Source organism: Condylura cristata, unplaced genomic scaffold (genome assembly GCF_000260355.1).
Source record: "Condylura cristata isolate star-nosed mole 26May11 unplaced genomic scaffold, ConCri1.0 scaffold00005, whole genome shotgun sequence".
NCBI classification, from domain to species: Eukaryota; Metazoa; Chordata; class Mammalia; order Eulipotyphla; family Talpidae; genus Condylura; species Condylura cristata.
Genome location: NW_004567106.1, coordinates 38,714,437 through 38,730,932, shown reverse-complemented (window position 1 = coordinate 38,730,932; position 16,496 = coordinate 38,714,437). Strand labels below are relative to the sequence as shown.

Genomic DNA, 16,496 nt, shown 5'->3' with positions numbered 1-16,496 from the left:
TCTTCACCTGCCTGAGTCAGACCATTTGCCCTCCGTCATGGCCTCCCTCATCTCTTTCAAATCTCTCTGCCATTTGGTCTTGGCCCTCAGATATGCTCAAGCATCCCCTCTAGTAATACATATTTGGTTATCTCTACAGTGTTTCCCATCCCTGGGAGCCTTTTTCTAAGAATTGCCTCTTCTTCTATTATCAATAAACCCATGACAATAGAAGCTGGCCTCCTAGAAAGCAATACCCACAATAATGAGATTGGAAGGGGATGTGAAAAAGTAACCCAAGCCAGGCAAACAGAGTCCCTTCCAAATCCCATCTCTGGGTCACAGCTCAGTGGGCTCTAGATGGTCATCTGGACTACATTCAAACTGTCAACATATCTTCCTTAGGAGGTTTTTTTAAGACTAGCATTCTAGTTACATGCTGGTTTAAAAGCTTTAATAGAGAATATATAAATTCTCAGTGCATTCAATACCATGACTATAGGGAAGCAGTAACATTAATTTGCAAGATGAGTGAAGAATAAGGAGATCAAGCAAAGAATGCCAGAGGCTGAACTAGAGATGATCCTGGAAGCAGTTGTTGGCAAGATGATCCTTGACTCCCATGACTGATCATTCAGCTCTGCTACCACTGGAAGTGTGTCCCTTTTGGTTGGAGGTAGTCTATGATTTTCTACTACATGGTAGGCACTGCCAAATGGCCTAATATAAGTAATCTTAAAACAAAAGTGTGCCAGATCCCTTCAACTGTCTTCACCTGCCCCACTGCCTCCTTATATTCTTTCCTGTAACTCTTCAAGACATCCAAACCATGCTTCTGTCCACAACTTTTGCTGAACCTGCTCTCTCATATCAGCAGTAGCCTGCTGGTTTTCTTAAAGGGCTCATATGCTACACATCTCTGTGAATGAAACTATAGATCAAGGTCCTTCTTTTGAAATTCACAGGACCTGTCACAGTAAACAGTAAATAGCCACTTGTAAATAAATGATAATAATTTCTGAATTTGCCTCCAAATCTACTCAACTACATAATTGTAATGGTCTAACAATCATGTACATAGACAATGCAAACTCAAAACATCCAAAAGTCAGTCTGTTATTTCCATTCCCACTGCCAACTTGGTATTCCTCCTGTATCCTCTACACAAAGTTCAATGTAACATAATCTCCCTGTTAGAGATCATCTACTTGACTGATTAGCATAATCTCTTCTTTCTTTCTGATTCCCCAGATCCCATAACCAGCAAGGCATGGGATTTTGCTATTACAGTATGACTCCTACTTGCTCTGCATTCCCACTGACCCTCTTCTCTGTTAAGACCTTAGGCATCTCTCACTCAGGGATGCTGCAATGATCCACTCATTGCTCACTTGTCTGCCTCATTACTCCCTTTCCCATGTATTAAAATTCAAAATCTAGTACTCTTAATTTTAAAAAACTAAGGGTGAAGGACAAAGTTATCTGTATGCAGCTGAGCTACCACAAACATCCATAGGGGGTAAGCAAGCCAAACCTACTCCCACACCCTCCACAGCTCATGCTGGAAAACAGCTCCAATACACAAATTTGACAATCTACTCAAACCAACCATCCAATCCAATCACCCTCTCTTCCCACAGGAGTACTACACCTAACATGGAACAGACTATGGTTCTTCAACATGCTATGTGCTTTCTATGCTTTGATGGATCCCATGACCTCACAGCATGAAATCTGGAATGCCTTCCTTGAGGACTCTCTTCCTCAATTTGGTTTCTCAGCATGTAGATCAGGACAGTTTGTTTGTAGTGGATAATAATTGCATTAGTTTTGAATTGCTTTATATTTGATGTTAAAAAATATTTGAAGCAGGGGACATTAAGAGAGACAGTGTAAATTAAAGCAGGCTTTAAAACTAAGACATACTAAGTAGTTAGAGATCTAAATATTCGTTAAGTCTAACCTAGAAAGCTTCCTATCTGCCAGTCATTTTATTTCTTACAATCTAATGGAAGAAATTTACTACAAGTTCTTCCCTTGGTTATTAGCATATATGGATTGAATAAAGCATTTTACAAATATTTCTTCTCCAGTGAACTATTTCTCAAGTTTTGGTTTAAAAAATAGAATGTTTAATTGCACCTATTTTTTGATATCTAGACAGTTGCATTTTCTTTGATCTGTATGGTGAACTTCCATGTCTGAATATTTAGGTTTCAAAAAACACATATGGTCAATAAACATTTCCTTGAAACCCATGCTAACATGGGAAATGGAAGGGGAAAACAAAGTAAGAAAAATAACCAACTGCCACCTCTTGCAACTGTAATGAAATTTCACACCTCATCAATATGAGAACTCCTTTGTCTACCCAACTTACATAAGTATCATTCCTCACAGCATCCTCATCACAAGGCCTCTTGATCACTTCTTGAAAACAGGTTACCCCAGTGTCCCTAAACTGATTTCTTTGAGTCATTCCTCCTTTAACTTTAAAATGAGACACTACTGTCTAACTGTCCTTTTATATACTCTGATTGGATGTACCTTACGAAATAATTTTATTAACTTTTTCCCATTTCCCCCAATTATTGTCAAAGAAGTGTCAAAAAAAGAACTGTCTAGAATCTTTGACAATGTTGGTGGAGATGGCGATTATGTATTACAGATTCATTTGTGCATTAAAACTCCTCAACAACTTTCCTACGAAGAGAACTATCCAGTGTTAAGGGGAGGTCATCTGAAAACAGTGTATGATGACGTTGAAAGCAACAAGATCCAAAACTGAGGTCTGGCCCTGATTAACTTGAGAGAGGAAGGCAAACCCGAACTACTCATTTTATTTGATACCACATGCAAATAGTAGCAAATAACAGTAAACATGTATGAATGTGTGTGTGTGCATGCACACTGCGGGTGGGGGGAGAGAAGAGAGAGAACTAGAAAAATTTGAAACAAACAAAAAAATATGCAGGAATTTTCCTATTTTGCTAGCAAGCCACCATAATAAATTTTTAATTATTCAGAAAAAGAACTCCAAGTGAGTATTACCCTAAAATCTGAAGCATTTGAAAATAAACAAAATCATTATTTTCCACTATTATTTCTAGCTTAAATTGCTCTTCCACTTATGATACAGGATTTTTAACGTACACTATTTTTTTAATCCAACAGAAACATATGGTAACAGAAAATCAGCAGAAGCAAATGCTAAAATAACATTTAGCTAGAAATATCCCACATTCATATGCAAAGAGAACTTTAAATACTGCTTCATATATAACAAGCTAGTTTTAAATGATTGAAATTAACTGTAAAAGTGTGCTAGTTTGTTGAGGCCACAATGTTAACCTGTTCCTTGCTAGAACCTGCGTAAATGGCAAACCTTAAAGGTGCAATGATCATCTTATTTTGAGATTGCTAACACTAGTTTATTCTTGTATACTGAATTACTACAAAATATATTAAAGCCAATAAGAAAGAAAAATCTAACAGCTTATAATTTACAAATTAAAAATTTATCTTTCATTCTCCAAATATGGGCAGAAATAAAATTGCTTAGTATTCAAAAACCTTTTAGTAAGCGTCCAACACTTCAAACACAACAGTTTTTCATACCTGTCTTGTTTCAAAGATGGCAAAAAAAAACCCTTAATCACTTTTGCTATCTATTAATAATGTGCCCCTATAGGACCTAAGTATTTCAAGCTTTCATATACAATAGCGCATTTGATTCTCTTGACAAATTATTCTTAAATGGTAGTGTATTAGAAAATATTTTAACTAAGATTTAATCCCTAAAATCAGCTGTAGGTTGGCAGAGATTGTAAAGCATTCACATTTGTTAGTAAAGTTAACTTTCTAAGATTTTTCTACCCTTGGAAACCACTTGAATATGTTTAAAAAAATACAAGTCTGCACACGCATGTATTCATATAAATATATATTTACCCAATTAAACACATCTATTAAATAGATATTATAATAGTGTGTAAACTAGGCAAATTATTGAATCATGCAATGCTAGTATTTTGGTCTAAAGGGAAAAAGGTGGAAAATACAAGACTTTTCACAAGGCGCTATCGCTTTGATCTCAACTGACACAGAAATCGATGATTTTTTTCATTCGACTCTATGAACGATATGACAACCATTTTCATATTTGTGCAAACAAAAGAAAAATGGATGGTGTAAACTACATAGTTGGCAATCCTGGTGCAGTTCCAAGTTTACTAGAAAGCAACCATATGAAAGGTCTGTGTGTTATGCAAAGATAGTCCATGAAAGGAGGACTGGCTGGCACAGTGTGACAGAATGCTGATGTGCACTATAAGCCTTAAGCAATGTGGAGTGGATGGAACACAACAGAAAAATAGTTGGTTCCCCATGATAAGCTGTCTCCATGCATTCTGAAATACTTGTGTTTACAGACACAGCTCTTGTATTTACAGACAGCTCTTTTACTATAAATGATGGAAGGGTAACAGGTTAATGATATAATGTTAATTTTTAGAAATACCAAAATATTCTAAGTTTTCAAATTTCTAAGTATTTTTATGTTCGAACTGGTTATATCCATAGATACAAGAAAGTGAAGTAAATACACAAATTGCATAAAATACATTTCACCTTAACCATTTGCATCGGCAATTCAAAGACATAAATTGAAGACACATACTAAGAAATAGAATGTGAACTCAGAGAAGAAGTTACCTTCTTGAAAATTTATAATTTATTGAAAATTTGAGAAAAGGACAAAATTTTCTGTTTTATATAGGTACTACAGAAAGAACATTAAAAAACAGTTTATTATAGTTAAAAGATTAAGTATTATTTTAAAAATTCCAAAATGCATCGCTATTTCTTATGAATACATGTTTTAATATAAATACTAAATTTGAATAAAATACATATTTTGCATGCAGGGTTTATGTTTTGCAAAGTCTTATAATATGTAAATCCTAGAAGGGAGAATATCTTATTATTTTATCAGTGTTGGAGCCATAACAGAAAAGTGTCTATATATTGAGGTTTCTTTGACAAAAAAAGATAGCCAATAATAGTTTTTTATCTACTTTCAAAATGAACAATTTGCTTTAGATTCTGAAATTCTGTATATTTACTAAATTAAAATCAAATTAGAGAAGGCCATGAAAAAATTATAAAGGCACATTTTATTTTCTTTTTATAAACCACATATTTAAAAAAAGGAAAATATTTTTAAATTATACCCTTTTCAGTTTGCCTAATATTCATTTAGACGCCTACTCAAATAGCTATACATATACCTATGTGTAAACATAAATAAAGTTAACATAATGCTATACTTACATTGGAAAAATATCTACTGTTTCATATTTAAACCTGCACCTGTGGAATAATAATGTCATGTGATTAAACTGTTGAGAACCAGTTAAAGATCTGAGAAAGGAATTTATTAATGTTCATTGCTTTTAAGCTTTATTTATAATTGATAATTTATCTTATATTTTCATGATAAAGCACATTTTTTGTCTATGTTGTACATGAACAGAAATTGTTAAGTTCAAATAAGAGTATTTGTCATTTCTAATACTGGGAAAAAGATAACCATTCCAATGTCCTTTCATGGAGAAATTTCTATAGCTTTTAATTACACATCTCTCTTATAACAGAAGTTTTATATCATTCAAGTAACTACCATTCTTTTATGAGATGTTATGTTTAATTCCTGTTGACACCACTAATTCTTACTAATATACTTATCCCATTATTTATTTACATTAAAATTCCCATATATCAATGGGCTCTAATCAAGTGTTCCTGACTGGCATTTTGATATGACTGAGATAAAAGTTTAGCATGAATAGAGGTTGTAACAAAAATGTTTCTTTAAAAGAACTGGACCTGTCAAGAGATTCTAAAATTAAGAGGGACCGATTTAAATTAACATTACAATACTGCCTACCATACATATTATCCTGAGAGATTCAAAATAGAAGTGTCTTCACATATGTGCCAAGAAATTAATTCCAGAACAAGAGAGCTATCCTTTGTGAAAACTGTAACATTTGCATTCTATAATATGAAACCGATATCTTTTCCATTTATACTTAAACCAATAAGCATTAGGTGGTTTCTACCATATGGCAGATTTGTTTCCAATCTTACTAAAACAATCATTTCCAAAAGAACAGCCTAAGTCAGGGGGAAAATCATATAAAAATTCCTCAACTGAAAATCAACCTTTAACTTTTAACTACCGTGCTAATCCAGAAGAATGTGCTACATGAGAATGTATGCAAGTCAGAGAGCAGAATATTAAAGAAGCTATTTAGAATATCTTCTAGTGTAATAAAATTTAAGCATACTATTACGTAAACAACTCTATTTAAAAAGAAAAAAAAATTAAACTACTAATTCAGGATCCACTCCTACAAGTGCATAATTTATTTTACAGTATGTTGATAGCATGTTTTTCTTCTTCTGATAAAACTTTTTATTATTTTTTCTCAAAAATATAATATCAAAAACAAGAGAATTTATTAATAATATCCAGAGAACTGTATATATCAAAGTATAATAATTTGTCTCTAATAAAATCTGTAGTGGTTATATTCAAGTTTTTGAACAACTTGAAAATTTCTCCTAAGATCTGAGATTTATCTTGATAAACATATGAATCTTATTACAAGAAAAGCAAATGGTACCACATCTTGATGAAATTAACACTGCATTTTTTTAAATTCATAAGGTTTATTCAGAAATCTAACAAGCGGTACAAATGTCAACTATCATTTCTATTCTCTCCAGAAAACGGTGTCACTAATTTTTCTAACAATCTTAAAAACATTGCTAACATTACCTACAAGACTGACTCAGTTCTATAAAATATTTTATTAAGCTCTTATTTCATGAAATTATGTTTCATAAAGTTGGAAAGTATCTTAAATTTCCATTGTTAAAAAAGAAATTTTAAATCCTTTCAGGGAAAAGAAATTCTGGCTTCCAAATTCCTATTTTTGCCCACAATTTTGTTTCTTGTCTTCAGTCAATTTGTACCTCTGAAAACTGAGTCATCTTAATTTTAGGAAAATATTCACTGTAAATGCCCTTCTTACAATAAAGATTTTGATACTATTTTTTTACCTTGATACAATAAGGAATAAAAGGTATTTTGAAAAGTCATGGTGCCGTTCCACCCCCCCCCCATGTGATGATGCATTCCCTACAAATGATAGAAATATTGATAAAATGTCAGTTAAAAATAACACTAAAAATGTGTAAACTGAACACAGTCACTCCTTTTTAAAGAGCCACTACTTTATTTGACATAAAATGCAAGCAAGTCACTTGAGTTCTTCCTTTATAGGCCAAGCTACAAAAAGCCTTAAAAACTGAATCAATCAAAGTGTAATTTCTTATTAAGAACGAATATTTTTGAAACATCTTTTGGGTAATTCTTATTCTTTTTATGTTTCAAAATATCCACATGGAACATCCTGCCAATTAAACGAAGATCTACAGATGGCATTTACCCTTTTACTTCATAACAAAAAAAATCTGCAATCATTTTTATGGAAGATTATCTTAAAAAGCACACTACTGTAAATCACTGACAAAAAATATTAGGCATCCCCCTTCTCCTGGTTAGGACGTGCTTACACTGACCTAAAGCAATAAATACGTTAAGCTGCATCTTAAATAATAGCTGCAGGGTTTCAACTGGTAAGATTCAGTAAGGATCCACTGAAACTCCAATATTCAGCACTTGGCCAACAAAGGACAGCAAATAATTCCCAACTGTATATATACCAGGAAGGCTACCTAGGGCTTTGTTTTTGTTATGTAAAATGCATTAAAGTGACTCATCCACTTAAGATTACCTACTCTTAGAAGCTTTAAAGTAGCTTCAAGAATTAAAATAAACGCTTTCCCAGAATGCCTGATAGGCTATTCAGTGCATTTTAAAATATGTATACATTTTTATGTGCTACCGATTTTAATTCTTTTTTCCAGCCTAAGAAAAGAATTGTTATTTTTCATTCCCTTCCTGCCATGTGACTCTATAGCTACCTTTAAACTCTCTAGTTCCAGAATAGAAGCGAGGTTTTTTTTTAAGTTATTTTAGAAATGTTAAAAATAAAAGAAAATTGCAGGAAACGCTCGGTTCCTCCCTCAAAGAATAGGTTCTGTTAATTCTAAGAACAGGAACCGCGCGTGTGTCGACACTTAGACGTTTCAAATAAAGCGTTACAGGGGTTGGATCGCTTGGTCCTAGTATCTGCGAACCCCCAGGATGGACAGCATTCTCTGCTCCCGGGAGCCAGTAAGCTTCTGATCAGAAAGGCTGACAAGTGCGCTCAGAAACCTGGGCTCTAAAAGAGTTTGGACACCACAGAAATTAGACAGCATCCCGAAGGCTAGGCGTGGGAGAAGTCCACTCTCCCCCTGGCAAGTCGGAAAATGTCTATTTGTAAAATACCCAATCAAAACACAACTTTCTATTGGGCTGGGTCTGATGACAGTGGGTATCAGACGGCAAACTTTTTCCCCCTGGTACAACCCAACTGTCTTAAGTATAAAGAAACCTTTTCGAGACGGACTGAGGCTCCGCGAGTCGCCCGCAGACCTTTCCCGGGACAGCCCGGCCCCGCGAGGCGCGCGAGACGTCGGTTCGGGGCTCCCCGCAGCCGCGAGCCGCGCTCACCTCCCGCTCGGCCTCTCCAGATCCGAGCCGGGCTCGTTCCCAACCCCCACGGGCAGAAAAGCCCCAAACTCGGGAACAGACCCGGCGCCCCATTTCCCAGGAACCCCTCGCTCCGCATTCCCGGCCCTGCCTGGCCCGGCCCCAAGACTTACGTGACGGCCGAGGGGAACGGCTCCTCCGACGAGGGGCCCATCAGCAAAAATTGGAAAAGTGTCAGAGTCAAGGCCAGCAGGCAGCCAGCAGCCATCTTCGCGATCGAAGATCAATCCCGCCTCCCTCCCCAGCCGCGGGAAGGAACGGGCTCAAACGGCGGGAGGAGAAGCAGCACACTGCGGCCGGAACGCGGGGCGTCTGGGGCCGGCGCGCCCAGCCCGGGGCGCGGACTCCGGCGAGGGGCGGCGGGGGCGAAGCCGCGCCGGGGGAAGGGGCGGCGGCGGGGGACCCGCTAGCGCGCGTAGGCTGGTCCTCGCGGCGGCCGCCTCGCCTCCGCCGCCATCAAGGGCGACTTTGGAAAGAGACCTGGGCGAGCCCGCCGGCGCTCGCGCCCAGTCGCTATCTCTCCCTCTCGGTTTCCTCCCTGATTTATTCCCCTGATTGTCGCGGAGAAGGCGGGGGCGGGGCGGGGGCGGGGGAGGGGTGGCGTCGCTGGGGAGAGGGGTGGGGGTGGATGCAGGAATAGGGGAATGGCTGGCAGAGAGACTTGTGGCGGGGAGAGGCTCCGTCTGGCTTCGCCCGGCAAGTCAGAGGGAGGCGGCCGGGGGTGGGCAGCGGGAGGGCTGGGCGTCAGAGCAGCCGGGCGGAGACGGGCCAGGAACAGCCCTCCATACAAGGCAGAAAGGAACTCCCAAAGTCGGCGTCGGCTGGCTCCGGCCGCCCGGCGTACAGAGGGGGAGCGGACCTAGACCCGCGGGGATCCCGGGGGACAGCCTGTAGCCCAGCGAGCCTCCACGGGATGCGGAGTATCCAGCCGAGTACTTGGCCCGCGTCTTTGGGGGTTATTTTTGCACAAGCAGGCAGCGTTCCCCCATCGCTTCTCCCAGGCGCAGAATCCACCGCCTGCCTTGGAGCCGCGGAGAAGTGATTAAACCACACATGTAGGAGGGGTTTGCGTTTGCACGTTTAAGCAGCACTTTTGACTCTACCAGGTGGTACTAGGGAGTGCCAGAGGTTAGAGCCATGGCCGTGGCGGAATGCCAGTTGTGCCCGCGGCTTCATGCCCAGGTAAGGCTCCCCTAGAGAAGACAGAGCCTCGGGGCCCGGACTGAGGGCAGACGCAGAAGAACCTGATGCTGTCAGAATCCTACCAGTCCTGCCAGTTGGACAGAAGGGGGGGGGTGATTTCTCCATCCAGGAAGGTCAGTGCTTCAGGAGGAAGATGGTAACGTCCTAGAGCTTACGAGCTTACCACCAAAAGATGCCAGTCCCCCCCCGCTCTGGCCACTAGGCTGCTCTGCCTGAAAAGGTTGCTGCAGGACGAGTTCACTTTTCAGTTTGAGGGCAGGAAAAGGGGGCAGGAACAGGTGGCAATTTTTGAAAAGCGGCTTGACTGTGGCGAAAGAGCTAAGAAGCCAGGAAGCCGGGGAGAGCTGGGGTGTAGCAGCGGGGAACCAGTTTCACCTCCACCTCTAGGAGAAGCAGCGTAGTGCCTGCCCAGACCACCTCGTAAAAAGAACGAAGGGTCTTGGATTAGGCTTCTCTAAGGCGCAGGCCTCCCTTGAGCAGGCAACTGGACCGCCCGCGGTGAAGGTTTCCCTGAGCCTATTAAGTTCTTAAGCTCCCTCTAGAAGCACCTTAGAGCACTTTGGACATGAAGTGCAGAGAACACCTTTCCCGAAAAGTGACCATCCTGCCTACACTCAAAAGCTGTAGTTAGGTGATGCAGCTTTGTCATGAGTCTTTACCTTCAGGAGGAACTTAAGAAAGGCGAAAACAGCCTTCAGAATTCGAGTTGCGTTTCTAGCTTTCTGAAGGCAATGTCTCCAAACAGAGAAGACTGATAATAACACTAGCAAAATTCAAGTATGTGGATTTTTATGATTCTTGACTCACAGCTGTTGCCTGCCCCCTTACCGCTCCTTTTTTGTGGCTTATTTGCTTTCTTTATGTTCTCTCCAGCTCTATCTTGCTCTTTGTTTCTTTCTTCCTACTCTGAGTGGCCTCACAAAAGGCACCCCACTGTGACTTAACTTAGTTTGTTTTATGCTAAGCATAGAGAGTGTGGCAGCAGGAGCTGCTGAAATGAGAGATGAAGTGGGATGTAATGGGATGGAGAACCAGATCCTGGAAAGGATATTTTATGTAACTGCAGAGAGCTTTCCGGTTCTAAAATGAGATAACCGAATAGTCAAGTCCATCATTTTTTTTTTCAATTTTTAATGATTCAAAAGCAGATTTTCTTGCCCAGCATGGGTTAAGAATAGCAGAATTAGATACCCATTATTGTCTATGTGATATGTTGGTATCATAATAGCTTCACTACATGAAAATATTATAATGCAGTCTATTATTTCAGACTTAAGACTTACTACTAAGGTACACCAGTCCAGTTTTATATCTTTAAGAAAAAAGAGTCTAAAGAATGAAAGAATGTAATAAACTTCTAGAGAAGGTAAGTCAGCCTTCATTTATTAAGTTTTTTGGCCTTTGAACCAAATCTCAGTTTCTCTGGATCACTCTGATGAAGCACTGCATTCACTAATATCTGAAGCCATTGAAGAAAGATATTGCTTCTACAATTCTTATTGAAAGGGCTGATTATCAACAGTGTGCTTAAATCATTGTTTAATACTCTATTGTGAGGTTTGCTACTAGTTGCTTTTTATCAACCTAAACCATTTTAATAAAGCTACTCAAATTGGCTTTTATTTCTTGTGAACAGCTAAACAAGACTTTTTTTTTTTTACAACAAAGCATTATAGTAATGTTGATTAACCACACATTCTACATTTTTGACTCAGTTCTATTATTTTTTGCTAAGTCCATAAAATTAGATCACATCCCATTAATTTTAATAAAATTTAGCTAACTTGCCAATTTTGCCACTCAAAATAAAAATGTTTAATAATCCTAAGAATTGAGAACAAAGCATTGTGTTGTGGGCAAGAAGTCACAAATCAATAACTATAATTCATTTGAAAGAGGATATGTTCCAATAAGAAAGTAAAGGTTAGTGAAGAATTTTAGACATTTGCATTTATTTATTTTTAGGAGAAACAGTAAAAAGATTTAGTTTATGCAAAACACCCACTTTTACTAAATATGATATCTATGATTTGTCACTCTCAGCTAACTCTCAATTGTTATGTTTAATTGGTTCATATGCATTTCATTTTTATTAATGAAAAGTGAACAAAGAACAAGATGCACTTAGTAGCCATGTACTGATCCCTCTCACTCCCTTTTTAGTATAGGTTATACTAAATACCAATATACTGTGCATATTGGTAGCATAAATTTCTATTTTTTGCTACATTTTTTGTGAGCATATTTTTATATATACACATGAGCATGTTTTTCTATGATGTTTTTTTCCAGTATGTCAGATCTAATTTTTCCAATATTTTGGCTTAAAATAAGATAAAGTAACCTAATTTAATGGTTTCTCTCTTTTTTGTTCTCATGTGTAAACACATACACAGACACTGGAAAAGAAAATCATTCTTCTAGGCCAAAAAATATTTAAAGTTTATAAATAATTTTGTAGGCTTTGTTAGGAAAAATAAAGAGTACATCTTGACAACAAGCCTTATTTATATGCAAATAGAGCATCTGACCTGTCTGTGAGTTACAGATACATTGTAAGAACCAAAATCATAAACACTTGTTATTTAAGGAAGTATCAAGCTTATATGTATACACAGATGTGTGATAGAGAAAATCAAAACACATAATCAAATACTTCCTTAAAACAAGACAAATATAGCTAGTGACACCCACCACATACAACTTTAGAGCATAAAAATATTTTTTCTAGATGGAAGTTTATTATATATATGCCTGCCAGGGTCCTATTTAGTCAAACTTATGTCAACTTACATATTATAAAAATTTAGCTGTCATATTTTAAAATACTATTGTTTCTTCATAAAGCAATAGCTTTTATGGTATTCTGTTTTTCAGTCTCTACTAATCATAGAGCTTTTCATTCAGCACTTCTTTCTTATTCGATTTCTACTATTCCTTTCTTCCCCCATTAAACACAAGCATATTTCAGGAAAAAAAATCAGTACCTATAGAAGAATCCCATAAAAAATCTCTACCAGACACAAATCTAGATTTTACAGTAAAATCTTTCTTTCCTTTAATAAATCTGCATCTAAAAAAACTGCAATTATAGCACAAAGTATATGGAATTCATTTTCTTAGGGCTATACAGACAAAGGGAAGTAGAGAATTCAGTTATTTAGCAGCAAAAATGCAATGAAAGTGGTTAAGAGATAGATAGTAACATTTAAAATGGCCAAAACTAATAACTGGCCCTCAACAATTTGTTAATTTTCATGGCTACAATCATCTATGAGGAAGCAAATACTGATATTATTCTACTGATGCTAAGATTTTAATATTTCTCTAAGTACAGTAGAATATCATTGTGACATCATATCTCTATTAAAACGCAGATATGTTATAGATCAACCTCAAATGCTATACAGATAATACACAATTAATCTATTAAATGAGTATCTGTGGAAATACTACAAAAGGTTAGAAATTTCTTTCTCCACAATGTGAACAAACATTTTATTTCTGTAGCCACAGATTTTAGATTTATATAATATAAAAGCCTATTACTATTGCAAAGAAGACATACTATCTGGACATATCAGTAAACTTAGAGTTAAAATCCCTTATTACATTGATAGGTGAATCAAATAGGGATCATGCTATTATCATCTCTCAGATAAAAGATAATATGCTTTCAAGTTTTGTATTTGGAAATATTTGAAAACCAACCTAAAGCTAACATTCTATGTTCTTCAACATATAAAATGTGGTGTTGCATAATTTCTTAGGTTTCCTGATAATTCAGTTTAAAAACTACTGTGATGCTTAGTAGGGTAAAGGGTATTTTTTTGTTGTTGTTGTTTGTTTGGTATTCTAAAGTTATGTCATCACTGAATCAAAAATATTTCAACATTTCACAATTGTAAAACTAATAGCAGGGAGCAAAGCAATACTGCTCTAAATATAGCTTTCATTTCCACAATTGGAATTTATATACATTAACTATTTTGCCTATTCAGAATTCCTTAAATTTTACTCTAAAGATATCCCATTCTTTAAGAATATTATTTGCTGAGGATGTCAATAGCTAACTTGGAAGAAAACAACTGATTTCACAAATTTTCAATCCTGGGTAAAGATAGTACAAAGAAATCAGTTCTGAGTCTTAAGTTTCAAGCTGAGTATATTTACTCCCTGGGTGTTACTGAAGTCTTTCTGTTGTACAGACATCAATCTATCTTTTGCCAAGATGTCATTCACTTTTGTGGAAATAATTTGTACTGTCTGGATATTTGCATAATAATTTTTAGTAGGTTTAAACCAAATGGATACTTTCAAAAATAAAATAAATTACTTCAGAATGAAGACTCCATAACCTACATGCCATTAGTAATGATCTTAACTTTAACTGTGTTATTTACACAATTAGTAGTCATTATTTGTAAAAAGAACAAGCATGTTTTTGGTTGAAAGAGTTAAGCGTATTCAGTCTTCTCTGTCTCTTAGTACATGAAAAAATTTTAAGACCTGTTCTTTTTTGAGTTATTATCAGATTAGTTTTGAATTGGACTGATTATATATCAACTTTAAACTTCACCTTTTTTAGTGATTTACTTATTTATGCACACAAAACTGGGGTACAGTCCAGAGGTGCATATGCATCTCTGATTTCATAATTTTTCAATCCTGGGTAAAGGTTCTACAAAGTAAAACAGTACTGAGTCTTAAGTTTCAAGCTGAGTATATTTACTCACTGGGTGTTACTGAAGTCTTTCTGTTGTACAGACATCAATCTATCTTTTGCCAAGATGTCATTCACTTTTGTGGAAATAATTTCCCCTCTGGTGAGAGGATTCACCAGAGACAGTGGGGAGAAGAACAGGCAGATTGACTGAAATACACTGTTGAGGGGAGCAACGGGAGGGTCAGGAGAAGTCTGCCGCACCATGTGGGTCACCTCCCTGACCTGGGATCAAACTTGTGCTGAAGTGGTTGGGGCTAGCTAGCTTCATAGTGCTGTGCATTAACCCATTGTGCCACCAGGAAGAGCGTTAAACCTCCCTTTTATTCTTAAAATATATAAAACTTCCCCTTTCAACAATACAAGCAGCATATTTATCAAAGAAAACTGTCATCATAAACCTACTACAACAAAACTTCAATCTCGACAAATGCCCATGCTTTAACAGTGTTCAGAAACAAATCCAGTCTACTTCCAAGTTAACCATTCAGCTCCACACCACCCCTTCTCCACCCCTCATGATCTTTTTTTCTCCCAATAAACAATAGCTGAATGTCTTTAATATATTACCAGGCAAGACATTATTTTAGTAGTAGTGGTAAAGAGAAAATGTAGAGACAGTAAGGAGACACTATCCAAAAGGAGGAAAATTGAAACGTGGAGGAGGGACAAAGTGAAGAATCAGTTTGTTCCTGTCATACAAAGGTGGGGGGTGGGGGGGAGAGGGAAGGAAGGTGCAATAGGAACAGTAAGAATGTGAAGGCCAAAATTGCCTGGGACTGAAACCAGGCAATGAGGCAAAAGAGTAGGAAAGATCAGTTTACTTCAACATTCAGTCAAGTAAAATTTGTGTTGCTAAACAAATGTAATACATTATCTTCAGTGTCTCCCTATTTTAGAGAAAAATAAACATTCAAGATTCTTTCTCTAATTTAGAAGAACAGTATTTATGATGCTAATATTGAACTACTTTTAGAAGTTAAAAAAGTAAATATTAAAGCATTTATAAGATACAACTACAGTAATGTAGGTTGGTGAATTCCCGAATGCATTTGATAAACCCATCGGCAAAAATTCTAATCTCTTACGGGCCATCTGAGATTTTTAAATAAACTCTCATGAAAATAGCATAATCCATTTTATACAGAATATTGATTGTATATAACAAACATTTTTATAGTAAATCACTCATGAACCTTGTGGAATTTACATTCTTTCCACTTTCAAACTTCAGCACCACTTATTACTCCCAATGTATTTTTCTAAAAATTCACAATAGGAGAGATGTGAATGGGATTAGAAAGGAAAATAAACAGGGATTTAGCTGCTCAGAAGACTTTGCTCTCACCTGAAAAATTGTTCAAATATAAAATGTTCAAGAGCCCTAGACTGCTCAATAGCCTCAGACTACTTACCAGTGACCTATATTACTAACAAAAATAAACAAACAAACAAAAAACACTTAAGCTCATGAATGTCTCAGCTCTCTACCAAATTATCAATTTTGGAAAATTGGGTTAATTTTGGTTTACAGTACTGTATATAACTCATATAGGATATAGGATCATACTTCTTTCAATATAGGTTAACAACCACATCCCCCACAAGGCACGCACTATCTTCAACCAGACTATATCATGCACACTTCCTGCCCTCCATCCCTCTAGAAGCCACAGTTCTACAGTCACATTTCTAGAGTTTGTCTTGCTTTGGGTTTTCTTTGATTCTTTCCTTCTCTGTATTACACATATAAGTGAAACCACCTGATATTGTCTTTACTTTGCTTAGCATTATCCATTCTAGTTCCACACGTTGTTGCAAATGGCAAGATTCCATCATCTTTTATGAGTGAGTTGTATTCCA

The 16,496-nt window shown here is 37.0% G+C and overlaps 1 protein-coding gene across 3 annotated transcripts in view; it reads right to left on the bottom strand.

Moving 5' to 3' along the window:
- Nucleotides 1–9,255, bottom strand: part of CACNA2D1 (calcium channel, voltage-dependent, alpha 2/delta subunit 1) — a 397,279-nt gene extending 388,024 nt beyond the window's left edge. For all 3 annotated transcript variants that reach the window (XM_004676889.2, XM_012720902.1, XM_012720903.1), the window contains exon 1: nucleotides 8,821–9,255. In XM_004676889.2, the coding sequence (XP_004676946.1) occupies nucleotides 8,821–8,915 (95 nt within the window). In that variant the 5' untranslated portion in view covers nucleotides 8,916–9,255. The remainder of the gene's footprint in view (nucleotides 1–8,820) is intronic.
- Between the last annotated feature and the right edge of the window lie 7,241 nt (nucleotides 9,256–16,496).